The 27,850-nt window shown below is 42.7% G+C and overlaps 1 protein-coding gene across 2 annotated transcripts in view; it reads left to right on the forward strand.

The window, feature by feature from the left end:
• Positions 1-27,850, forward strand: part of LOC126473578 (arylsulfatase B-like) — a 255,018-nt gene that overhangs the window by 164,678 nt on the left and 62,490 nt on the right. For both annotated transcript variants that reach the window (XM_050100724.1, XM_050100723.1), the window contains exon 2: positions 12,770-12,898. In XM_050100724.1, coding sequence (XP_049956681.1) covers positions 12,779-12,898 — 120 coding nt within the window. In that variant the 5' untranslated portion in view covers positions 12,770-12,778. The remainder of the gene's footprint in view (positions 1-12,769; positions 12,899-27,850) is intronic.

The raw sequence follows: 27,850 nt of genomic DNA on the forward strand, positions 1-27,850 counted from the left end.
TTTCATCTGCTGCGGCTCTGGATGTTCCCTCTGCGGTCCGCGCCCACCAGTCCCACTTCTGGGTGTTCCATCTTCGGTCTGGTGCTCCTGGCAGTCCGTCAGGGGCTCGTTTACCATCTCCATGTCTCTGGTTCTTCTGTTTGAGTAGTGTTGCAGCTGGCCCCGTTGCTCCTTTAACAATTCCAGAGCCGGGTCCCAGGCTCTGCTTAGCTGGTACCCTGTGTCACGATTCATAAGATCGTCAGCCATTTTAATCTCAATCGATTCTCTTATGACACTGTCCCAAAATCTGGGTGTTTGTGCTAGAATCTTGGTATCCTCATACTTCATGGCATGATCTAGCTCTAGACAGTGTTCAGCAATGGCTGACTTAGTCACCTGTCTTAATCTAGTGTGCCTCTGATGTTCTTTGCACCTGATCTCCACAGTTCTTGTCGTCTGGCCAATGTAGGACATGCCACATTGACAAGGTATATTGTAAATCCCTGGTTTTCGTAACCCCAGGTCGTCTTTGACACTCCCCAGCAGTCCCCCGATCTTGTTGGATGGACAGAAAACACACTTGATATTGTGTTTACGCAGGATCCTACTGATTCTGGCAGAAATAGAGCCAGCATAGGGCAGATATGCCACCTTCCTTGCTTCACCTTGGTCTTCTTCAGGAACCTGTGGTATAGTGGCTGGTCGGAGTGCCCTCTCAATTTGTCTGTCCATGTATCCATTCTTGGAGAAAACTGTTTTGAGACGTTCTATCTCTATGGGTAGATTCTCTTGGTCTGATAGGGCACGTGCTCTGTGGACCAAAGTCTTCAGAACCCCATTCTTCTGTGCAGGGTGGTGACAACTGCTGGCCTGCAGATATAAATCAGTGTGTGTAGGTTTTCGGTACACACTGTGGCCAATTGATCCATCTGCTTTCCTCTGGACTAGTACATCCAGAAATGACAGCTGGCCATTCTTCTCCAGTTCCATGGTGAACTTGATATTAGGGTGGCATGAGTTAAGATGTTCAAGAAACTCATTGAGCCTGTCCATCCCATGTGGCCAGATCACGAAGGTGTCATCCACATACCTAAAGAAGCATGTGGGTTTAAATGTGGCTGTCTCCAATGCCCTCTCCTCAAAACTCTCCATAAACATGTTGGCAACCACAGGGGACAGTGGGCTGCCCATAGCTACACCTTCAGTTTGCTCGTAATATTGGTTTCTGTACAGGAAATACGTGGATGTCAGTGTATGACTGAACAGGTCCAACAGAGCACCATCAAATTTCTCTGCAATCAGTTCTAGTGAGTCCTTCAGTGGGACCCTGGTGAACAGCGATACCACATCAAAACTAACCATGATGTCCGAATCTGTGATGTGCAGTTGCTTGAGGCGTTGCAGGAAATCTTCTGAGTTGCGGATGTGGTGAATACATTTCCCCACATATGGAGCCAGGAGACCTTTCAGGTACTTGGCTGTTGTGTACGTAGGTGCCCCAATATTACTGACAATAGGACGTAGGGGCACACCCTCCTTGTGTATTTTAGGCAGACCATACAGTCTGGGTGGCACTGGCGCTTTTTCCCGTAGTTGTCTGATGATCTTATCAGGCATCCCTGTTTCCTTCAAGAGAGCACTAGTCTTCTTGGCCACCTTGTCCGTGGGGTCACACTCTAGAATTCTGTATGCAGGGTCCTCCAGAAGTTGGCGTACTTTCTCATCATAATCCACTCGCAGTAAGATGACAGTGGAGTTCCCTTTGTCTGCTGGCAGTACCACAATGCTAAAGTCTTCCCGTAGTTTCTTGAGTGCAAGCCTCTCCTCGGTTGTGATGTTTGATTTCGGCGGCCTGGCCTTGGTGAGGGCCCTGCAGGTCTCTCGGCGGACTTCCTCTGCCACATTAGGTGGAAGTGTGGCTGCAACTTGCTCTACTGCACTGACGAAGCCTGAAATGGGTACGTTTCTAGGGGTCGTAGCAAAGTTGAGACCCCTGCTGAGTACCTTTAAGGTTGTATCATCAAACTGTATGCCACTCAGATTCGTCACCGTGCGTGTCTCTTCCATCTGCTGTGCTTTCTTGCTCATGCAGTCAAACTTTGCAGATTGGCAAGATGAGGCATTCCTTCTAGCACACTCAGCTAAAGACCAGGAGGCACGGTCTACCCAATCCCAATCTTCTCTTGTTAAGGAAGCTGCCATGTACAGATGAATGTGTAACAGCTCCCTGGCCACAACATCTAACCTGTGGCGCATATCTCGAATCCTCTCTCTCACCAGTGCCACGCTAGCTCTGCGTTTTATCTTGTTCGCCGCTCTGGAGTTGATGTGATGTTTAATTCTGGCAAATACTGGTACCACTTCTCCATCTCGACACCTCAGCAAAAAACTGAGAGAACTCAGCATCTTCCCTTTCTTCTGCCGTAGCTTGTCCAGCTTCTTGATGTTCTGATACATCTCCTCCCCGTAGAGACTTTTGATGTAACTCTTCAGGCTTTCCCGGCGATCTAATGACATCTTGGGTTGTCGGGTGTTCTGCCGGATATCAGCGTCGTACTTGCACGATATTTCGGTCACGTAGCTCGAGACCTTCATCAGGTGCGACCTGAGACTGCTCCTCGAGTGGACCTGGTCCAGTATTTATGCCTATGGACTTCCCCCTCCACCAACGGCTGCAGGCGCTTCCTCTGTGGTCCGCGTCCATTCCCTGTGACCTGCTGGAGCGTTGCTGCTCCGTTTTCCGTCCGCTGCGGTTCTAGGTGTTCCCTCTGCGGTCCGCGCCCACCAAACCCGCTCCTGGGGGTTTCATCTACGGTCTGGGGTACCAGGCGTTCCCCCTGCGGTCCGCGCCCGCTCACCACGACCTGTTGGAGCGTTGCCGCTCCGTTTTTCATCTGCTGCGGCTCTGGATGTTCCCTCTGCGGTCCGCGCCCACCAGTCCCACTTCTGGGTGTTCCATCTTCGGTCTGGTGCTCCTGGCAGTCCGTCAGGGGCTCGTTTACCATCTCCATGTCTCTGGTTCTTCTGTTTGAGTAGTGTTGCAGCTGGCCCCGTTGCTCCTTTAACAATTCCAGAGCCGGGTCCCAGGCTCTGCTTAGCTGGTACCCTGTGTCACGATTCATAAGATCGTCAGCCATTTTAATCTCAATCGATTCTCTTATGACACTGTCCCAAAATCTGGGTGTTTGTGCTAGAATCTTGGTATCCTCATACTTCATGGCATGATCTAGCTCTAGACAGTGTTCAGCAATGGCTGACTTAGTCACCTGTCTTAATCTAGTGTGCCTCTGATGATCTTTGCACCTGATCTCCACAGTTCTTGTCGTCTGGCCAATGTAGGACATGCCACATTGACAAGGTATATTGTAAATCCCTGGTTTTCGTAACCCCAGGTCGTCTTTGACACTCCCCAGCAGTCCCCCGATCTTGTTGGATAGACAGAAAACACACTTGATATTGTGTTTACGCAGGATCCTACTGATTCTGGCAGAAATAGAGCCAGCATAGGGCAGATATGCCACCTTCCTTGCTTCACCTTGGTCTTCTTCAGGAACCTGTGGTATAGTGGCTGGTCGGAGTGTAGCTATGGGTGTAGCTATGGGCAGCCCACTGTCCCCTGTGGTTGCCAACATGTTTATGGAGAGTTTTGAGGAGAGGGCATTGGAGACAGCCACATTTAAACCCACATGCTTCTTTAGGTATGTGGATGACACCTTCGTGATCTGGCCACATGGGATGGACAGGCTCAATGAGTTTCTTGAACATCTTAACTCATGCCACCCTAATATCAAGTTCACCATGGAACTGGAGAAGAATGGCCAGCTGTCATTTCTGGATGTACTAGTCCAGAGGAAAGCAGATGGATCAATTGGCCACAGTGTGTACCGAAAACCTACACACACTGATTTATATCTGCAGGCCAGCAGTTGTCACCACCCTGCACAGAAGAATGGGGTTCTGAAGACTTTGGTCCACAGAGCACGTGCCCTATCAGACCAAGAGAATCTACCCATAGAGATAGAACGTCTCAAAACAGTTTTCTCCAAGAATGGATACATGGACAGACAAATTGAGAGGGCACTCCGACCAGCCACTATACCACAGGTTCCTGAAGAAGACCAAGGTGAAGCAAGGAAGGTGGCATATCTGCCCTATGCTGGCTCTATTTCTGCCAGAATCAGTAGGATCCTGCGTAAACACAATATCAAGTGTGTTTTCTGTCCATCCAACAAGATCGGGGGACTGCTGGGGAGTGTCAAAGACGACCTGGGGTTACGAAAACCAGGGATTTACAATATACCTTGTCAATGTGGCATGTCCTACATTGGCCAGACGACAAGAACTGTGGAGATCAGGTGCAAAGAACATCAGAGGCACACTAGATTAAGACAGGTGACTAAGTCAGCCATTGCTGAACACTGTCTAGAGCTAGATCATGCCATGAAGTATGAGGATACCAAGATTCTAGCACAAACACCCAGATTTTGGGACAGTGTCATAAGAGAATCGATTGAGATTAAAATGGCTGACGATCTTATGAATCGTGACACAGGGTACCAGCTAAGCAGAGCCTGGGACCCGGCTCTGGAATTGTTAAAGGAGCAACGGGGCCAGCTGCAACACTACTCAAACAGAAGAACCAGAGACATGGAGATGGTAAACGAGCCCCTGACGGACTGCCAGGAGCACCAGACCGAAGATGGAACACCCAGAAGTGGGACTGGTGGGCGCGGACCGCAGAGGGAACATCCAGAGCCGCAGCAGATGAAAAACGGAGCGGCAACGCTCCAACAGGTCGTGGTGAGCGGGCGCGGACCGCAGGGGGAACGCCTGGTACCCCAGACCGTAGATGAAACCCCCAGGAGCGGGTTTGGTGGGCGCGGACCGCAGAGGGAACACCTAGAACCGCAGCGGACGGAAAACGGAGCAGCAACGCTCCAGCAGGTCACAGGGAATGGGCGCGGACCACAGAGGAAGCGCCTGCAGCCGTTGGTGGAGGGGGAAGTCCATAGGCATAAATACTGGACCAGGTCCACTCGAGGAGCAGTCTCAGGTCGCACCTGATGAAGGTCTCGAGCTACGTGACCGAAATATCGTGCAAGTACGACGCTGATATCCGGCAGAACACCCGACAACCCAAGATGTGTTAAACATGCTTTGAGAAGGTCATTTATACAACAATTCAAGTAGTCACAAAGAACTTGTCGTGTAGATGTTGTTGCGTGAAAGTGACCCAGCTGACGATTCCGTAAGCATCGAAATATTATCCCAAGTAGTGAGAGCGACGCTGCATTCGGTGTGTAAAAGAGACCCACCATGTCCCCGCCCTTTCACTTGTATCACGTTTTCCTTTTGAACGGTAGAAGAAATGTGAAAGTGTATCGTAAGAAATTTCACAACTAGCAGTTTCAGCGAAAGAGAACTGCTTGGTAACAAGGTATACTGATGAGACAAAACATTATCAACACTGCACACCGCTAGATGGAATGCACCTGTTGCGGGCACTTGACGCACTAACAAGGGGAGGTCACCACGTTTGGAACGCGGATTTGCTTCAGACTTCGTACACTCGTAGTACTCCATGAGGACAGCAAAATGTGTAAGCAACAGCGCGTACTTCTCAAGAGTTGTTGAGACAATCGCAAGATAATTTCAGTCGTCAAATATATACCTATGCGTTACCATTTTTACCATGAAGCGGCGGCAGCCAAGTGGTTAGCGTTCAAGCCCCGTACCTGCTGGATCGCTGGATCGAGTCCCGTTCGTCAGTTTTTTTTCCCCAACACAGTCATATTCTTTACTGTTTATATTAAAATTGATATAATGGAAAAAATACGTGTATTCGGATGAACTTTTATTAAATTTACAGTGCTATTTGGCTGTCTACAAATTTTTAATATCACAAATAATACAATATTCGTAACTATCGACTAGTAAACGACCTAACGCATAAAGTGATTCTGAAAGTATATGGTTGTCCGTGATTCGAGAAATCCCTTATACCTGCAAGCAGCCCGAAACTACTTGTTACCTGCAACTTTTGACCAACACAGAGATCTACTAACAAGTGCAACATACTTCTACTGGTTCAACACAGGCTTCTATAGGTACATAATAGAATAAAAGACACCTATGTTGCCAGACACTTCCGAAACGCACTCAACACTGTAGCAAACCGTTGTCAGTCGTGAGTAAGTGGCTGGTCTCAAATGCTTGCTTTAAATTCATTTTAGTGAGAACCGGGGTCAGAATAAAAGAGTCGGATTTTTAAAAGCCACTGACTGACAAAGTCCATCCGTCCGATATCCGTAACGAGACCCACAATATCGACTGTGAATGTGAACTAATGAAAGAGTCTCCAGAACCTATAATTGTACTCTCTTCAGCTATTGAAAAAAAAAATATATATATATAAATCTGTGAGAATTTACTTTATATTTAACATAATAATAATAATTATAGTAGTAGTTAGCCGTAATTAATTTCAGGCCTTCAAATACACATTCGGAGACGTGGAACCTATCTGAGAGTGGATGAATTTTCCTGCCGTCCATTACAGGCTGCGAGCCCCCATAAAGAGTAACCCCCGCGCACAGGCGGGCTTACTCGGCGCCGCTATTAACTACGAAGCCGACCGCCAACCACCCCTACCCATGTCAGCCGTCTAAGCTTGAGACACCCCACGTCCCGGGATCTCTTCCTCAGACTCGGCAGAAATTCTTCCTTGTCAGCACTGGCGTGTAATCGGTTCCTCTCCAATGAATTCGCGAAATGACTTGGTTTGATGTTGCCAGTTCTATTCAATGGGACTAAATAAAGTAGGACGAGAAAAGATATACATATGCAAGCGTTTCTATTACCTTTCTGTATTCCCTACCTTTACATCGAAGCACATTAGTAACAAGATTCTTGTGGATGATGATAAATGAAACTAGCACAGTCCTTGTTTCTTTTTTAATATTTCATCAAGCTCATTGATATTCAAGACTAAATGGGAATGTCCTAGTGCTGCTGTGGCTCTTTTTTCCCATCTAGTATGCAACAGTAAGTCTGGAAGAAACATGGGTATGTTTACAATCATAGAAGATAATCATTTTCGTACATATTCAACGGAAATGCGCCACTGAAATAGTTGTTACTTATAAAGCCCCAAACGTGTGGCCTTTACCAGCGATCAGTGTTCATCTAAGATGTTAACTTTACGTAATCTCGTTACTTGTGTCCGTGTTTGCACTTTATAATTCTGTCCTGAGCCAATGACGAAGTCTTTTTTTTTTTTTTTTTTTTTTTTTTTTTGACAAATGTAGGGTAACCAGCCTAAAAGTGCTTCTTTCGAATATATCTAAGACAGACACAGCCACAGTTCATTGCAAACACTTAACTTACTTTCCATCAACACTAAAGTACAGTGTGTTTCAAAAAGAATATACGCGTCTCGAATGCATATATTTAATAAACTTTAAGACAAACGAATGTGAAACTTTACACACATATTTACGAACCTCTCAGGTTCACATTACTGATGTTCAATATGTCCTCCATCAGCGACACGAGCAATATCACATCGATACTCAAATTTCTCCCATACTCGGGCAAGCATGTCCTTTGTCACTGATGTTATGGAAGTACGCATCCGGTTTTTCTACTCTACCAGGTTCTGTGGGAGTGGTGGTACATAAACGTTGTCTTTAACGAAACCCCACAGGAAAAAGTCAGAGGGTGTCAGATCCGGTGACCTTGGAGCCCAGCTGAAACGAGCTAAGTCGCCAGCTTCTTGACGACCAATCCAACGGTTCGGTACAGTCTCATTCAGATATTCACGCACTTGGCGACTCCAGTGAGGGGGTGTCCCGTCTTGTTGAATAACGTAGTTGCCTTCCTGCAGTCTCTGAAACAACCAGTTTGGTGACATAGCAAGATACTGCTGGCCGTTAACCGTGTTTCCATCAAAGAAGAATGGACCGTAAACAGATGATTGGGACATCGCACAAAACACATTGACTATGGGCGAATCTCGTACATGTTAAATGGCTGCATGTGGGTTCTGAAGGCCCCAAATTCGAACATTGTGGGCGGCCGCGGTGGTCTAGCGGATCTAGGCGCGCAGTCCGGAACCGCGTGACTGCTACGGTCGCAGGTTCGAATCCTGCCTCGCGCATGGATGTGTGTGATGTCCTTAAATTAGTTAGGTTTAAGTAGATCTAAGTTATAGGGGACTGATGACCACAGATGTTAAGTCCCATAGTGCTCAGAGCCATTTGAACCATCGAACATTGCGTTTGCTTACCTGACCTCTAACATGGAAATTCGCTTCATCACTGAACATTATGCGTTGTGCGAAAGTGTTATCATTGTCAATAGCATCAAGAATCTCGTTACAAAATGCCACACGTTTGAGTTTGTCATCAGGTCACAGAGCTTGTAACAGCTGTAACTTGTACAGCTTCATAACCAACCGACGTCTCAAAACACGCCAAATTGGTGTTGTAGGCATTTGTAACTCCAGACTGGCAAGCAGTATGAATTCGTGTAACATTTTCTTCAGGAACGCTAGGGCGGCCAGGACACTTTCCTTTACATACACATACTGTATCTAGAAACAGTCGGTACCATCTGGGAATGTTCCACCCATTCGGAGGATCAATTTGGTACCTCAACCTGAAACGTCTTTGCACTGTAATCGTTCGCAGCTCGTTATCGTGCGGTAGCGTTCTCGCTTCCCCCGCCCGGGTTCCCGGGTTCGATTCCCGGCGGGGTCAGGGATTTTCTCTGCCTCGTGATGACTGGGTGTTGTGTGCTGTCCTTAGGTTAGTTAGGTTTAAGTAGTTCTAAGTTCTAGGGGACTGATGACCATAGATGTTAAGTCCCATAGTGCTCAGAGCCATTTGAACCATTTTTTCGCACTGTAATCACGGAATTGCACTTCGCACACTCGAGAACACAAAATGATTTCTGCTGCGGGGTAGCCATTTTGAACATATGAGGGTTACCAAGCAAAAGAGAAGACAACTGACACCCAGCGGCTACCAATACAAACTAGATTATTTAATCGGTTCTCCGATAGCCGAGCCGAGGCGCAGCGATGGATAGTTTGAACAAAATAATACTTCGTAATACGTATATTCTTTTTGAAACAGTCTATATTTTCTCATTTATCGCCAATGCATTTTTCCTCATACCATTCTCTGTCTTATAAAATAATTAGTAAGTATAATTAACATTGAATTTTGATAGTAGAAACAACAAATAAACAGTAGCACACTATTCAATAACACTAACGAAGTGGAGGATAGCCCATACACCAACAGCTTTATTTTAAGCAAGAATTTTCGCTCCATGGAAACACAGCAGTTTAAAGAAATCCTTATTATTTGCAGATGAAAAACATTGTCATAATATTAGATGACAGACAGCAAAAACAGTAACATAATGCCATGTTAAGGAACAAGCTTTTGTCGAAATACGTTTCGTGAATATGGCGATTACGATACGAACATTCATAATTGCTTCCCAGAAGAATAAAAGGTAACCCAGTAATGATGGTGTAACATCGTCGAAATAATTATGTGTGGAGGATGAAAAACAAGAAATTTTGTTTCGCTTAAAAGTGAATCCTCAAAGAAAATTGTTTTTCACAATTATTTTATCTTGTGTGTTGTTCGAAGAAACTGACCATAATAGCATTTTATGATGGTTGCCGATCCCATAAATTATAAACTCCAAAAAATAAAATAATTTATGTCTGTCACTATAAACTTGCAATCAATAGTTTACTATGTTTTACGGAGTATAAAACGCATTTTTTTCTTCGAAAAATTGCATCGAATATTCAGGTGCGTCTTATACTCTAAATTAATACAAGAACGTCCAGTGTTTGATTTAAAGTTCCCGCCAGTCTTAAAACTGGACTCATATATGATGCTGCACGAAACCTGTCTCTGGCCGGCCGGTGGGGCCGAGCGGTTCTAGCGCTACAGCCTGGAACCGCGCGACCTCTACGGTCGCAGGTTCGAATCCTGCCTTGGGCATGGATGTGTGTGATGTCCTTAGGTTAGTTAAGTTTAAGTAATTCTAAGTTCTAGAGGACTGATGACCTCAGAAGTTAAGTCCCAAAGTGCTCAGAGCCGTTTGAACCATCCTTTCTCTACCTGACAGCAAAGGATTCAACTGGCAGCAGCTGTGAACAAATGCGTCGAACATGAGTGTTGCGGGGATTCACAAGCTTGCTAACACTGTCTCCCTCCCGCAAACCCAGAACACTGCCTAGCCTATGACGCGTCATTGCAGTCTACGGTGCCACTAAACTTGAACTGAAAGTGATTTTTGTTATTGGTAACAGTAAAATATTTTTGTTAGTAGCTAGCTTCGTAACAGAAAAAAAAGCTATTCATATGATGCAGGCTATAAATTGAAAGTAATAGCATTTGCAGAAGAACATGGAACCAGAGCATCCGAGCAGCATTTCAGTACTCCACCAATACAAAAAATCATTTGCGATTGGCGGCCTAGTGAAGAACTGAAAAAAAATGAGAAAGACTAACTGCGCAAATAGAGGACTGAATGCAAAATCGCCAACCCTAGAAGATGACGTATTGAAATGGATCCAAGGACACCGTCAAAATAGCATTGGAATTTATACAAAAATGATTCGAATACATGCCCGCAAGCTAGCGCTACAGTGGAACTTAACAGATATTAAGGGTGGAGTTGATTGGTGCTAAAGGCGATGGCCTTAGCATGCGAACTAAAACCAAAATGTTTCAGAAAATACCGAAAGAGTATGAATAGAAAATATTATCTTTCCATCTCTTTGTTATTCAACACGAAAAGAAAACCAGTGTGAAACTAAGCCAGATAGTGGATATGGACAAAACTCCTCCGACATTTGAAGTGCTGAGTAACAGAGCTGTTGCCCTGAAAGCTGCTGAAACTGTAACTAAAAAACAAGTGGACATGAAGAAATTTACTGCACCGTTGTCCTTTCATGTTCTGACACTACTGAACTTATCCCAATGATCATTTTCAAACGCAAAACAATGCCAAAACCTTCTGAAATACCACCGTGATGTTGTTGCTGACATACATGACAAGGGGTGGATGGACGAGGCTGGTATGGAATTACAGACTAACAGAATATGGGAGACAAGGAAAGGTGATTTATGGAAGAAAAGTTCTCTTCTTGTGCTATATCAATCAAGTAGTCATTTGAAAAATTCTGGGGAAGAGAAATTTACACAGGAAAATACAGAGCTTGCTGTTATTCCGGGAGGACTCACTTCACATTATTGTAACCTCTCGATGTTTCGATAAATAAACCACTTTAAGTGTATGTGAGAGACCAATGGAACAAGATGGATGAAACACAATATGAATTCACGCTGAAGGTAAAACAATCGTGGTCTAGGGTGACAGAAGACATTCCTGTTAAATCTTTCAACAAGTGCGGCGTACCTAACGCTCTCGATGGCAGCGGTGACCACCTTATGTACGAAGAGGGCAACGATGGCGAAGAAGAAGAAGAGGGAAGTTACGATAAAGATTTTCAGGGATTTTAAAGGTCAGTTTGATTGCATAAAATAAAATTTTTTACTCTTTATTTGCAATCTAATAATAAAAATGGTAAAAAAGTTATTTGAAAAGAAAAGTGGATAAAAATTAAAGTGCGCAATGTGGCCAGTATAGTCTGTAACATACAGTATTTAGTCTAACACTTAATTCTGATCTTTATAATACACTGACAGACAAAGAAACAAAATGCACTGAATGGGAGAAGAAAAGAAACGGAATTTCATACATTGAGAGGGTATTTGATGTTATTTCGGTTATTACAAAATCGAGTAAAATTTAGAAAGCACTTTGCAGTATGAGCCGACATATCACTGCAAGGCTGAACAGCCTCTGGGTCACATTCATTCGGTTGAGCAGGGGGTCTTAAAGCCGTTGATCATCTACTGACGTTATCTTGTCCACAACTAATTTGACTGCCTCTGTCGGTCCATTATGGCCAGGGGACATCTGCTGGTACGTATTTCTAGATTCAAAAATCTTTACCAACAGACGTATATTTTGGGTTATTTTATTTTATATATCACATGCTACCAGTTTCGGCAATTCAGTATTGCCATCTTCCGGCCCAATACGCTTATATCGTATTAACAAGCTTATCGTATGGTGCCATGAAACTGGAACCGTAAATCCGAACCGTTATGCAACTGATTCATATGAAAGGGTGACACCGACTCGGTACTACAGGAGATGATCTTAGCATGCGAACTAAAACCAAAATGTTTCAGAAATACTAAAATATTATGTTTCCACCTCTTTGTTATTCAACATCGGAAGAACACTCGTCACCGACTCGGTGTCAATCTTTCATAGGAATCAGTTCTCGTCAGAGGCAAAAGAGGACATTAATGTTGCCAGGCTAAATAAGGAATAAATACTTACATAAATGACCGAACACAAGTTCGGCATACTAGTGTTTTCCCGGAAAATATGTCATGTATCTTAAGACAAGCAATCCAAGTGATATCATTTGTCCTCGAAGGGGATGATGTAGGCTAGGTTGCCTATGTTTAGGTGCATGAAATATTTTACGGGCTAGTTTTATTTTTCCCACCTTCCATACTGCCCTAGCTGTTCAAGGAAGGCCCAACGTCCTGTGGAAGGATGTGTTATGGCCTGACCTCGAGCACGAAGGGGAACAACTGTCGGCGGAGATTGAGGAGAGGCGAGGAAAAACAGCAAGTGGCGGGTCGTATAGATGTCTGTCTGTTGTCTGCCGCAGGCGAGCGACATGACGTCCGTTCCCACCGCCTTGCGCGCATGCGCACTGCTGCTGCTGCTGGCCGCTCGCCTGAGGATCACCACCGCATCCGTCCGGCCGCACATCATCTTCATCGTCGCCGACGACCTGGTAAGCAAAACAAAGCAGACAGCAGCCGGCGCCGCGGTCCTGCACAGTCGCTCCCGCAGGAAAGCCGACTGACGTGAAATAAAATACAAGACCTGTTTGTATTTAGTTCATGCTGTCCTGTTGTTCAGAATAGGCTCCATGTGAGCCAGTACATAACAGAAAGCGTGGCGAAAATTGTTCCAAATAATACTGATACTCGACCTTCAAAACCGTCTGCATTACGGTGGTCGTAGCATTCTACATATCTGACTTTGTGTCGCAACGCTTTCCTTGCAATGCCATTTACAGTTTCGGAAAGAACCGGAGTTGGATGGAGGCGAGTGTGGGGGGTTTTCAAGCACAACGAAACATTTTAAGGTAAGAAATCGAGTACGATGTAACTTTTGTGTGCCGCTGCAGTTTCGTGCAACGAACACCATGCTTCTTGATTCAGATATTCAGGACGAAAGTGAACAATGGTCTCCATGAACGATTTAAAACAGTCAAGTACTCATCCGTACTCCGTTGGTGACCTGTTGGAGCCTCTTCCTCGTGCTTAATTCCTTTTGAATGAAAGAGAAAAAATGGTTCAAATGGCTCTGAGCACTATGGGACTCAACTGCTGTGGTCATAAGTGCCCTAGAACTTAGAACTACTTAAACCTAACTAACCTAAGGACATCACACACAACCATGCCCGAGGCAGGATTTGAACCTGCGACCGTAGCGGTCCTGCAGTTCCAGACTGTAGCGCCTTTAACCGCTCGGCCACTCCGGCCGGCGAATGAAAGAGAAAACTGCTTTTGTGCGGGTACACTTCTTTCCATCTAGGATATAATACATGTTTCAATTCCGAGCATTGACACTTGGGGACAGGCTCGTACTGGAAAAGCCATGTTTCATCACCTGTTACGATGCGAGTCATGAAATCTGGGTCTCTGACAGTTGATCTTTCCATGACTTCGCACTGTTCCATTCAGCAAACTGTTTGATCGTCAGCGAGTGAGTGGGGTACAAAGTGACAACACGTGTTTCTTTTCTGTTAGAATGTTATGCAGGGTTGTATTAGGAATTCTAGTGAGGTCCTCAGTTAACCTGACACAAGCACTTTAATCATTTCGAAGAATTTCAGGAAAACATGATAATTAATTGAAACTCTCAGCTCCCGACAGGTGTTGTTGACATACCTCTATGGGGACAGCTGACCGGGACTCGAACCGGGGATCTCCTGCTTACATTACAGACGCTGTATCCATCTGAGCCACCGAGGACACAGATAAATAGCGCGACTGCAGGGACTTATCCCTTGCACGGTTCCCGTGAGACGAACATTCTCAACTGCCCACAATCTGCATACGTAATTTACCTAATAGGTATTTGCCCATTCACGCATTACTCGCGCCCACTAAGGTGACGATTCTCGTAAGAGTTCGGGCAACCTGTGCGCATACGCACAGACGAAGGTCAATGGCTGGGTAGCCTTTAACTATATATGTGAAGATAGTAACTGTTCTCGACAGAATAGATACCATTGACGCCCCTGCAGCTTCTCTAGAATAAATGATAATTAAATGAAACCTGACAAACCGATAAATTAACAGATAAAACGAGAGGTTGTACAGAGTTTCAGGGAGAGCATAAGGGAACAATTGCCAGAAATGGGGGGAAAGATACAGTAGATGAAGAATGGATAGCTCTGAGGGATGAAGAAGTGAAGGCAGCAGAGGATCAAGTAGGTAAAAAGACGAGGGCTAGTAGAAAACCTTGGGTGACAGAAGAAATGTTGAATTTAATTGATGAAGGGAGAAAATATAAAAATGCAGTAAATGAAGCTGGCAAAAAGGAATAAGAAACGTCTCAAAAATGAGATCGAGAGGAAATGCAAAATGCCTAAGCAGGCATGGCTAGAGGACAAATGCAAGGATGCAGAGGCTTATCTCACTAGGAGTAAGTTAGATACTGGCAACAGGAAAATTAAAGAGACCTTTGGAGAAAAGAGAACCACTTGTATGAATATCAAGAGCTCAGATGGAAACCCAGTTCTAAGCAAAGAAGGGAAAGCAGAAAGGTGGAAGGAGTATGTAGAGGGTCTATACAAGGGCGACGTACTTGAGGACAATATTCTGGAAATGGAAGAGGATGTTGATGAAGATGAAATGGGAAATACAATACTGCGTGAAGAGTTTGATAGAGCACTGAAAGACCTGAGTCGAAACAAGGCCCCAGGAGTAACACCATTCCTTTAGAACTACTGACAGCCTTGGGAGAACCAGTCCTGACAAAACTCTACCATCTGATGAGCAAGATGTATGAGACAGGCGAAATACCCTCAGACTTCAAGAAGAATATAATAATTCCAATTCCAAAGAAAGCAGGTGTTGACAGATGTGAAAATTACCGAACAATCAGTTTACAAAGCCAAAGCTGCAAAATACTAATGCGAATTCTATACAGACGAATGGAAAAACTAGTAGAAGCCGACCTCGGGGAAGATCAGTTTGAATTCCGTAGAAATTTGGGAACACGTGAGGCAATACTGACCTTACGACTTACCCTAGAAGAAAGATTAAGGAAAGACAAACCTTCGTTTCTAGCATTTGTAGACTTAGAGAAGGCTTTTGACAATGTTGACTGGAATACTCTCTTTCAAATTCTAAAGGTGGCAGGGGTAAAATACAGGGAGCGAAAGGCTATTTACAATTTGTACAGAAACCAGATGGCAGTTATAAGAGTCGAGGGGCATGAACAGGAAGCAGTGGTTGGGAAGGGAGTGACACAGGGTTGTAGCCTATCCCCAATGTTATTCAATCTGTATGTTGAGCAATCAGTAAAGGAAACAAAAGAAAAATTCGGAGTAGGTATTAAAATCCATGGAGAAGAAATAAAAACTTTGAGGTTCGCCGATGACATTGTAATTCTGTTAGAGACAGCAAAGGACTGGGAAGAGCAGTTGAACGGAATGGACAGTTTCTTGAAAGGAGGGTATAAGATGAACATCAAGAAAGGCAAAACGAGGATAATGGAATGTAGGCGAATTAAGTCGGGTGATGCTGCGGGAATTAGATTAGGAAATGAGACACTTAAAGTAGGCTATTTGGGGATCAAAATAACTGATGATGGTCGACGTAGAGAGAATATAAAATGTAGACTGGCAATGGCAAGGAAAGCGTTTCTGAAGAAGAGAAATTTGTTAACATCGAGTATAGATTTAAGTGTCAGGAAGTTGTTTCTGAAAGTATTTGTATGGAGTGTAGCCATGTATGGAAGTGAAACATAGACGATAAATAGTTTGGACAAGAAGAGAATAGAAGCTTTCGAAATGTGGTGCTACAGGAGAATGCTGAAGATTAGATGGGTAGATCACATAACTAATTAGGAGGTATTGAATAGAGTTGGGGAGAAGAGGAGTTTGTGGCACAACTTGACTAGAAGAAGGGACTGGTTGGTAAGACATGTTCTGAGGCATCAAGGGATCACAAATTTGGAATTGGAGGGCAGCGTGGAGGGTAAAAATCGTAGAGGGAGACAAAGAGATGAATACGTTAAGCAGATTCAGAAGGATGTAGGTTGCAGTAAGTACTGGGAGATGAAGAAGCTTGCCCAGGATAGAGTAGCGTGGAGAGCTGCATCAAACCAGTCTCTGAACTGAAGACCACAACAACAACAACTGAAACCCCCAGCTGCCGACTGGTGTCCTTGATATATCTCATGGGGACAGCTGAAAATGTTTGCCCCGACCGGGACTCGAACCCGGGATCCCCTGCTTACATGGTCAAGATTTTAGTTAAGCAGCTGTTTGGTTCACTTAGGTATCATTTAAGAGCTTAAGAGTCAATATTCGGTTTGATTTCGCGATGTGCAATTGTACAGTCAAAAGTTTCTGCGCCCGTTTAATCATCTGCTAACGTACGAAATTCTCAGCCATCAAAATTTCGCGGAGGAAGTGAACGAAGGGTGCCGTGGCATTTGGGAGAAAGTACTGCTGGACCTTACGGGCAAGAAACTTCTTCAGGTGCGCTAACTCTCATTCAGCAGTGCGAAACTATGGACAAGAACTGTGATTGTCCCAGAGTCGCTTAAATGGCCGAGCAGAATGTGGAACAGCGCCCCTGTCGTTCGGGATCCGCTTCGTCACTCCGCCCACAACGTGGTGTGGCGGAGTGCTTTGGGACAGTGTCGAGTCTCACGCTGCACAGTGCGAGCTTTTTCCCAGGTGCCCGGTCGCCCTGAGGCCTTCAACGCGTTTCATGGTACACTGCTTCATTCAGACCGCTGCTACCTGCCTTCAGTGAAATTCTTACACTGTAATCGAAATTAGTCGACGTCTACTTGTGGAGACGTAAGCTCTAGTGGCACGAATATTTCCGGCTTTCATCTTCTGGGGAACGTGTTATCCTCACACAAGAAATTTTGTCTTTAACGGAGGAGTTTACTGTTTTAGATGCATTTAGTAACTCTTCGAAAGAAGCTTGGCTTGGTGTTCTTTATGATTTCGGTTGAACATTTCCCAAGAAACTACAAAAAAATTAAAAAATTAAAACTGCTACATGTAAGGATGAACTCTGCCTGCGCAGGGCAATTTCATACCTGTTATTCTATGTTTCTATGTTTATGCGCAGTGAAGGTAGTACTGCGTCATGGTAGCAAAATTTCTCTCTCCATTTGGCGTATCTTACCGATTACTTTAAAAAATGCGTAACTACAAACGTTACTGTGCTCTACAGCAATCTGAAAATGGAATAAAAGTCCAAAGTAAAAAACAAATTGCTTTGTGTTTTTTTTTTCGATTATATGCTACTCACGACAGAGTCAGAGAACGATTTGGAAAAAAAAGAGGGCATCTTGAAACAAGATAATAAGATGAATATCAATAAAAGCAAATAAAGACTAAGAGAATGTAGTCAAATCAAATTAGGCGATGCTGACGAGGAGAACACAACAAGTACCATAACCCGATGTCTGAGAAACTCCGCTCGGAGAGAGGGGGCCAAAAAAGCGAAAACATGTCTCGGCTTATCTGTAGGGACTTGAGCGTTTCTGAAAGAAAAGAGGTATTTTCGAGGCACTTTACGTCCCTTCAGCCACGTGATATTCTCAGACTAATTGGTGGCTCAGTGGTTAGCATTGTCTGCAGCTCGTGGTCGTGCGGTAGCGTTCTCGCTTCACACGCCCGGGTTCCCGGGTTCGATTCCCGGTGGGGTCAGGGATTTTTCTCTGCCTCGTGATGACTGGGTGTTGTGTGCTGTCTTTAGGTTAGTTAGGTTTAAGTAGTTCTAAGTTCTAGGGGACTGATGACCATAGATGTTAAGTCCCATAGTGCTCAGAGCCATTTGAACACTTTGGTTAGCATTGTGGATTTTTAATTTTACGCCCCGTATTCCAAATCCGATTATTATTTTTATTTCCATTTTTCATTTACATATCAATGTTTGTGGAAGATTACTACATGAATGTTTTCCAGTGCATATTGCTATAACATTGCCCTCATTCGTCTAATAAATGTTCGTTAGATGAATGAACTTTAAAAAAATGAGAAAATTACTTCAAATTGTTTTCAGTGAAATTCCTGTAATATATCTTCATTCATAATCAACCGCAAGCGCCTGTTTTCGGAAAAGTGATGCGTCATGCATGATGTGCAGCGAAACTGTTGCGAACGTGTGAAATCCTCACCAGTATTAACGACCTTCCATTTCCGAGTGAGATTCGTACGGAGAAATGTCACTGTGGCAAACCTGGCTCCACGCGGTGCTCGTGGTGTTTGGAATACTAATGTTTGTAATGTCTCTATAATCATTACCGTCCAAGGGAATGCACCAAATGTTCCTGAAGAATAAAAATATGAATAAATTACTACAAGAATTGATATGAGAATGAAACATAAGAATATAAAATTTAAAAGGATTGTAAACCCTCGACATACCATATACACATATATTATAAAATAAATGTGTGACACTTATTATCAAATGCAGTTATAATTTTACAGTTAATATTATCCCCTTGCGCCCCTAGTTTGGTAAGAAACATTGATGTAGTGACCTTCTAAGAACATAGGTATATAAACCTAAACAACAAACATAAATTAAAATATCTATAAAAAAACAATAATTGGGTTTCGAACAAGGGAAGCAAAATTACGAAGCCGCGATGCTAACCTCTGAGACACCATTTCGTTTGAAGAGAACGCGCTGTAAAAGGCACATAAAGTATCGTGAAAATATCTCGACAAGTTTGAGCGTCTTTTTCGAGAATCAGATGAGTATCTACAGATAAGCCGAGACACGTGTTCGCTCATTATGAATGCTTATCCACTAGACGAACTTCCTGGGGCATTAGGTGACGGCACTTGTGGGGTTCTACTTGGAAGAGAAATGGGTTAGGAATTCGAATACTAAATGTAATAGGTAAGTTAAGTTTTATATGGACAGAAAATTAAGTGATGATGACGAAAACAGATAGGATATAAAATAATGATTGGAAACATCACGAAAAGCAATGTTAGGAAATCATTTATGAAAGTATTTGCCTGCGTTTGAGAAGACCCACTATATGCAATTCAGAACCTGTAAGAGATTTCCTTCCAGTTTGTGTATAACTTACGAAGACATGCAGATCGAAGAGGTTGACAGTGTTAAATTTCTGGGTTACAACTCTATAATAAATTCAGTTGGGAAGAGCATACCACAGAATTGCTTAAGCCCCTAACCCAGTCTGTATTTGCAATGACAATTATGTCAAATGTATGAGATATAAATATAAAAAAAAACTTGCATACTTTGTTGACTTTCATTCCATTATGTCGTACGGGGTCATATTGTGGGGTAACTCATCAAACCGAGCAAAAGTTTTTAGGGTGAAAAGCATGTGACAAGAATCATTTGTGGTGTAATCTCAAGAACATCATGTAGAAACCTATTCAAAGGAATTGGTATTCTAATCACTTCTTCTCAGTATATTTACTCCTTAATGAAATTTGTTGTAAGAAATATATCTTTATTTCCAACCAATAGCTCAATACAATCAGTACTAGGAATAAGAACAATATACTTAAAGGCCTAAAATCACTAACCTTGGTCCAAAAAGGGATCAATATTCAGGAACACTCATTTTTAATAATTTGCCAGCAACAATTAAGAACTTGGTTTTTGAGGTAAACAGAGAGGCAACTCCTACAACTGTATAGATGAATATCTTAACAGAAACTGTTAAGCCAGGTTAAGAAAAATGTGTGTTAGATTTCAGTTTTGACAGTACTTGGTCACAGGTCAAGATTAGGTATTTTTGTATGATAAATTTATTAATAGTGCATAAAAAGTTTTATTCTGACAGCGTGTTGATTCTATAAATATTAGCTGTTCCAGTTTAAGACATTCTATTCACCTATTTCGAGCATCTCCTGACAAATGATGAGGTTATTAAATATTATATCCAAATGTTTTATGTTATACTTTATGACATGTTGCACACGAACGAGAATCATCTCATTTTTTGGGTCTATGGAAGAACGAAAACTGAATCTAATCTAATGTAATCTCACAGGAGTGAACCGTGGAGGATAAACAGTTCAGACAAGAAGAGAGTGGCAGCTTTAGTGATGTGATGCTACAGGAGAATGCTGAAGACTAGATGGGTAAATCGGATGCGTAATGATGGGCTAATGATCTGAATTCTAGAGAAGATAATTTGATGCTTAAGTTGAGTACGAAAATATCCCTTTTTGATAGTGTACGTCATGCAGCATGATGGAATCGTCGAAATTAATGTAGATTATATAGTAGCCTTTCGTGAAGGAAAGTAAAACTGACCGACACAAGTAATTGTTCCAATTTTTTCTTACCTCATAAACAGTGGAAGTTTCTAAATGTGTAACATGAACCACAAAAAGGAACGACTTACATGTTGAAAATACTAAGAAACGGCGATCACCACTTTCAGTGGCTTCCAGAGGTTAGCTTGCGGGCATTAGGGTTCTGATTCGATTTACGAGGGCCACCGCGATTTACACCTTCATCAGCGTCCTCGACTATTATTTGAACATATTTCAATCTCTGTCTTTCCCTACGGCTTTTATATTCTGCTGCTTCCTCCTGTACTTAGGAAGTTACTCCAGGATGTGTCTCTGTTTTACATGTAATTCGTTTCTCGACGAAACTGCGGAAACCCGCTTCACTCCTTATCAGTCCATTTAATTAACAGTATTATTTTGTAGCAGCACATGTCAACGATTTGATTCTCTTTTATGCCGTCTCTACCACTTTTTGTCATCTGCTACCTTACAGTGCTGTGGCCCAGACTTACTTTCTGAGAAATGTTTTTCTTAAGGACTATAAAATTTGTGGAATGTTCTGTCCGTACTTGGAGCCATGTTCACTCCTTTTATCTTAGGTGGCAAAGGTCGTGGACACACTAAGAACTGACGTGACAAGAAATTTAAGATTGCATTTCTCTCTATAGCCTATAGTTACTTTTCTCAGCCTTTCAAATATATCGCAACAATTTACACCGCCGGAAGCTTTTTCTTCATTGTTCTTAACTCTTCCTTTCATAACTAAGTGTAGCGTCAGAGTTTCCGTTCTGCTGCCTTTACCTTCCCTAAACCAAAGTGACCGTCATCTAACAGATCCTCAGTTTTATTCTCCATTTTTTACATGTATGTCACTCTTGTGAGCAATTAGGATACAAAGCTGATTCTACGACGTGTGTCGCGTTTGTATGCCCTTGCTTTCTTCGGGACTCCGTGGAATGTCAGACGGCATGTCCTCATAGATTCTACAAATTTGAACAATAGCTTCGTACCCACTTCCGCCACTGATTTTAGAAACTCGACTGGAATGTTATCGGTATTTGTTGACTGATGACGTAAATACGGATACTACCGGGCGTATCGAATGATGCCAAGTGACACTCAAATCCTAAGGTTTTCCAGGTCGCGGGCAGCGGTTAGTTTTTGCTGCAGTCCTGCGGTTTGCGGTATTCTCGGTTCGACAGCGGTAAATTCGATGCCAAGTTGTGTATGCTGCCGTTGCTTTCAAACGTTTATGTGAACATTTGCAAACTTCAGACGACGACAGCTTCGACAACTGTAATATCATTTCTTGGTTCCTTCATCCACTTCATACAAACGGCAATGTATTTTGCATCGAACTTCTGGAATATAGTTAAAACAGACGGAAGTTTTGAAGTACTAAACTTATTTTTGTTTGAAACTTCCTATGAACATAAGCATGGTTCTAGTTTACACGCTTACAATACTGCAAGCTTTCCGGAATACTTATAATTCATTGCTGGCTAGTGTGAGTACTGTGTGTGAAGTTGAACTACGCTATGCAATGCAGCAACGAAGTATAGATTTAGCTATATGCGATAATTAACCACCAAGAATCGTAATTTCATAATACGAATGAATAATTTAAAATTTAATGTGCCTCGCAGACGGAAATTAGTCGATAAAGCATAGTTCTATACATCAAACGAAGGACTCTCAACGCCAAGTTCTGACAGAAACTCATCTGAAGATTTTGAAGGTGTCTTCGTCTTACCAACATTGGTCTGAAATCAGTTGTTATATTTACAGTTATTACGAAACGTAGGCGGTAGATTTAACTTTTTGATATTTCTCATTGAACTGTTTCTCACTTGCTATTCCGTCCATGAGTTTTTTCTGACTGTCTCTACATTACACGCTGAAACATGATTATACGTAAATACTCAAAAGACCGTAGTTTTTTAAGACGACTTTCTTCTGAAGGCATTAACATTTTAACAATTTTTATACGATCCAGATTTCTTTTTGTAGATATCCTGAACAATCTATTTAGAACACTCCAGTTCAAAAAAAATTGGGTCCTAATGACTTCATTCCTCGTATTTTCTTGCCGTTATCTTTTCGATTTGCTTTTACTATGAGCCTGCAGTTTCTAACTTCTTTAAACAAGGCCCCGAGACTAGACTACATTCCAGTAGAACTACTGACAGCCTTCCGAGAGCCAGTCCTGACAAAAGTCTACCATCTGGTGAGCAAGATATATGAGACAGGCGAAATACCCTCAGACTTAATGAAGAATATAATAATTACAATCCCAAAGAAAGCAGGTATTGACAGACGTGAAAATTACCGAACGATCAGTTTAATAAGCAAATGCCGCAAAATACTAACACCAATTCCTTACAGACAAATGGGAAAACCGGTAGAAGTCGACCTCGTGAAAGATGAGTTTGGATTCCGTAGAAATGCTGGAACACGTAAGGCAAGACCGACCTTAAGAAGTATCTTAGAAAGTAGATTAAGTTAAGGCTAACCTACGTTTCTAGCATTTGTAGACTTACAGAAAGCTTTTGACAATGTTGACTGCAAAACTCTCTTTCAAATTCTGAAGGTGGCACGGGTATAATACAGGGAGCGTAAGGCTATTTACAATTTGAACAGAAACCAGATGACAATTATAAGAGTCGAGGGACATGAAAAGGAAGCAGTGGTTGGGAAGGGAGTGAGACATGGTTTTAGCTTATCCCCGATGTTATTCAATCTGTATATTGAGCAAGCAGTAAAGGAAACAAAAGAAAAATTTAGAGTAGTAATTAAAGTCCATGGAGAAGAAATAAAAAGTTTGAGGTTCGCCGATGACATGTAATTCTGTCAGAGACACCAAAGGACCTGGAAGAGCAGCTCGACGGAATGGACAGTGTCCTGAAAGGAGGATATAAGATGAACATCAACAAAAGCAAAACGACGATAATGAAATGTAGTCCAATTAAGTTGGGTGATGCTGAGGGAATTAGATTAGGAAATGAAATGCTTAAAGTAGTAATGAGTATTGCTATTTGGAGAGCAAAATAACTGATGTTGGTCGAAGTAGAGAGGATATTAAATGTAGACTGGCAATGGCAAGGAAAGCATTTCTGGAGAAGAGAAATTTGTTAAAATATAACATAGATTTAAGTGTCAGGAAGCCGTTTCTGAAAGTATTTGTATCGAGTGTAGCCATGTATGGAAGTGAAACGTGGACAATAAATAGTTTAGACAAGAAGAGAATAGAACATTTCGAAATGTGGTGCTACAGGAGAATGCTGAAGATTAGATGGGTAGATCATATACCTAATGAGGAGGTATTGAATAGAATTGGAGAGAAGAGAAATTTGTGGCACAGCTTGACTAGAAGAAGGGATTGGTTGGTAGGGCATATTCTGAGGCATCAAAGGATCACTAATTTAGTATTTGAGGGCAGTGTGGATGGTAAAAATCTCAGAGGGAGACCAAGAGATGAATACACTAAACAGATTCAGACGGATGTAGGTTGCAATAGGTACTGGGAGCTGAAGAAGCTTGCACAGGATATAGTAGCATGGAGAGCTGCATCAAACCAGTCTCTGGACTCAAGACAACAACAACATATACTTTCCATGATTCGTCCTCAATTCCATGGTTGCTTCCGATAGAGTTCTGCACTTTACACACATCAGTTCATTTCCGGCAGCGTCTGTTACGTAAGCGATCTCTAGATTGAAAGAATCGCCCGGGTGCATATTTATTAGAAAAAGAAAAGGGGACAGATGGTGACGAAAGAGGACCTGAAATTCGTGTGAGCTGTATGATAAAAGACATCAAGAACATGCGACGTGTATGACATCTGAGTCGTCTGGAAATGATAGTACTAGCTAGGACTGGTAAAACTGTTGTCATTTACTGACACAATCACAATTATGTTTTCAGATAATTGGTTTCGATCATGCCAGCACGGTGCAAAGAAGGAACACGCGTTGTCACACTTAGGATGAGCTGATGATATGCCAGAGTATGGAGAAAAAACTTTGACTATAATGGCCAGTACAGTCTATCAAAGTGGTTAATGGTCAAATGTTTTATTGCAGGTAAAAGTAGTCGCACTGTCAAAGAAAACAACCGCAAGAAGTACAGTGTTTATGGGGTGACCAGCCTTATTTCACGCAGAGGAATAATTAATGCACTTACAATCACTAGGCATATGGAAAATAAAACGGTAGAAGTAATGGAAGAAAACCTGTTTTAATTTGTGTGGGGAATAAGGGGCAAGAGACGCCGCTGGTTTGCTGAGGGTGAGATAGGGAAGGTGTTTAAAGGTAAACAGGGAGCTGCTTTTGTGTTTCATATATTATAAAAAAGCATTTAATCGTACCCATTGGACCAGACGAGAGACTATTAAAGCAAATAATAATAGGCTGGAGTGATATAAGGCTTTTTTATTGTTTATACACTGTACAAAATGTAAAACTACGACTGAGATTGGAGACACCAATAATGCTAAAATTGAAAGTATCCCAAAAAAGTCAATACATACGTGAAGCTCTACACGGGAAGAGGTGTCAGCTGAAGTGGATGATTTTAAAGCAGGACGGATGATTAGAAATAAGCTGAAGTCTGAGGGTAATTCCACTGAAACAAAAATGACAAAAGATAGTAGAGTAGTTGAAACTTGCACAGAGTATGGTATGAAAACTTAACATAAGGAAGTTATCAAAATATCTAGAATTAATGTGCCTAAATTTAAGAGTAAGGCCTAATGTGTGAACTTGTAGATAGATAGCTGAAGACTACTACTGAGGAGACGCTTATTGAAATAATGAAATTAACGTGCGGGACGAAGTGTCCTAAAATCGTGATTTCCTCTAACTAGGAAAATTAATTTCAGAGTGAAGAAAACAAGACTCGAAAATTACTCCTGTGGTGAAGCATCACATGAGTTAAAAACGAGAACTTGAAAAGTGTTTTACCGAATGTTTTTGGGGGAATATCAGATTCAGTATTGGAGACAGAGAGAAAAGATAAAATGGGTAGACAAAATAAGAAATTCAAGGCATGATGAAACGAGCTACTGTGAGGAAATATGTTTTGATAAACATCTACCATTTATAATTTAAGTGGGTAATAGGTAGCAGAAGAGTACAACTGAGTGATGAAATAAAAGCAATTGAAGATGCTGGTAGTCGAATTAAGGAACTGAAGATAAAGATAAATACGAAGGACACCCCCCCTCCTCCACGAGGCTTCGACTATAATCTTCGTTTTCTGTCCATCATAAATACGCTGTCAAGAGCTTCATCGTTTGTTGCTCTTTAGGACAACCCACGTTTTGTATAGGGTAATCGTGTCCGTCTATGTTGAACAGACTCGCTCTTAATGTGCGCAGTCTGTCATCAGTCGTCATTAGTGGTCAATGAATAGGTGTTTCCAAGCGTCTTATTGGTGCTACGACTTTTCTTACACTTGAGGCATGAAATCATCGCCGGCCACGGTGGCCGAGCGGTTCTAGTCACTTCAGTCAGGAAACGCGCGACTGCTACGGTTGCAGGTTCGAATCCTGCCTCGGGCATGGATGTGTGTGATGTCCTTAGGTTAGTTAGGTTTAAGTAGTTCTAAGATCTAGGGGACTGATGACCTAAGATGTTAAGTCCCATAGCGCTCAGAGATATTTGAACCATGAAATCATCGGAAAGAGAACGCAGTAAGTTTCACTAATAATCCTATGATTTGTGCGCTTATAAAGCCCAACTTGTGAACTTCATGGGCCCAGAACCAAAAGTACCTTTAACTGTGTGCCATACTGTTCCCCATCTTCCCTCTCGGTCAGTGGCATAATCCGTCCTGAGTTAAGCGGGCAGGTCTAGGCGGCGAAAGTACCTGAACGTGCCTCCGGAGGTCACGGGCGAAAGTCGCAGCGTTATTATACTCGCTACACCGCGTGATTTCTCCGCGGGGTTAGCTTACGGATATGCAACTGACGAGTCAGCGGCACTAAACGTAGCGGAAGAAAAAGAAACAGAACAACGGCAGGTGATTTTAGCTGGCAGTGAAAGCGCCAAGTCGGCGGGTGAGTGGCGACTTTGTCACACCAAGCTTACGTAACCCTCTTACCGAAAGTTGCATTGGCTGAACGGGACCTGTTAGCAGGACTTGCGTAGTTCCGACGAGAATCAGGCAAATGTCGAACAGCCTAGGAATACACAAGGGCACTAACGAGGTTTCATAAGACACTCTAAAGTTAGATCCAAAATTATTCTCCACTAGTCCCTGGTTATTCATCGAGGACAACGGAACAGCTGCCGGACATGAAGTACTTGAATAATGATAACTGAAACCAACAACTGTATTGTAAGCTATCGTTATTTCCTCAAAACATGCTACCAGTTTCGACGACAAAAAGTGTCATCTTCAGACCACAATGATAATGACCAACCGAGTCTTCCAATGTACTCAGTACAATTTATGAAAATGTTACGCCAGCGCGTACAGCCAACAAAGTCGAGTGGAGTGGGGTGTGCTTGTTACTGGAGAATACAGAATCTAGTTGGTTTTTAAGTAGTCGCTCCACATTGAATCGCACAGTGCGTATTATCCCGGACACTTAATGGATGTGTCTGTTTCCAGTGAATATCCTGGATTGCGTAACCAAACAACAGCTCGTCTTCCCATCGTCTACGAGCAATACGTTAAATATGTGTCTGGTGCGGATGAACTACGAATCGCTGCACAAAGTGTCAACAGCTTGTAGCTGGCCTGTATTGTGCTACAATTTTCTAATGTTCCGATTTATATGCATACAACAGTTCAGATTGTTTTTATCGAATAAACCGAGTACTTATGGTCACGACGATATATACCTCAATATAGTGTTCATACACCAACAACGTACTGCCAATTCCGATGTCGATGTCCAACCAGATTCCCGACTGCTGTACGTGATTTAAATATGTTCTCAATTAGATGAGACCTCCGTGCTTTTGTACGAACTTAAAATAAATTCTGTGGAACTTCGTAGACACTCATTAGAAGCTGTCTCATAAAAGGCTCGTTTTCGCACTTTTCCTTGTGGTGTCACCGCCAGACACCACACTTGCTAGGTGGTAGCCTTTAAATCGGCCGCGGTCCGCTAGTATACGTCGGACCCGCGTGTCACCACTGTCAGTGATTGCAAACCGAGCGCCGCCACACGGCAGG

The sequence above is a fragment of the Schistocerca serialis genome, chromosome 4 (assembly GCF_023864345.2).
Source record: "Schistocerca serialis cubense isolate TAMUIC-IGC-003099 chromosome 4, iqSchSeri2.2, whole genome shotgun sequence".
Lineage (NCBI taxonomy): Eukaryota > Metazoa > Arthropoda > Insecta > Orthoptera > Acrididae > Schistocerca > Schistocerca serialis.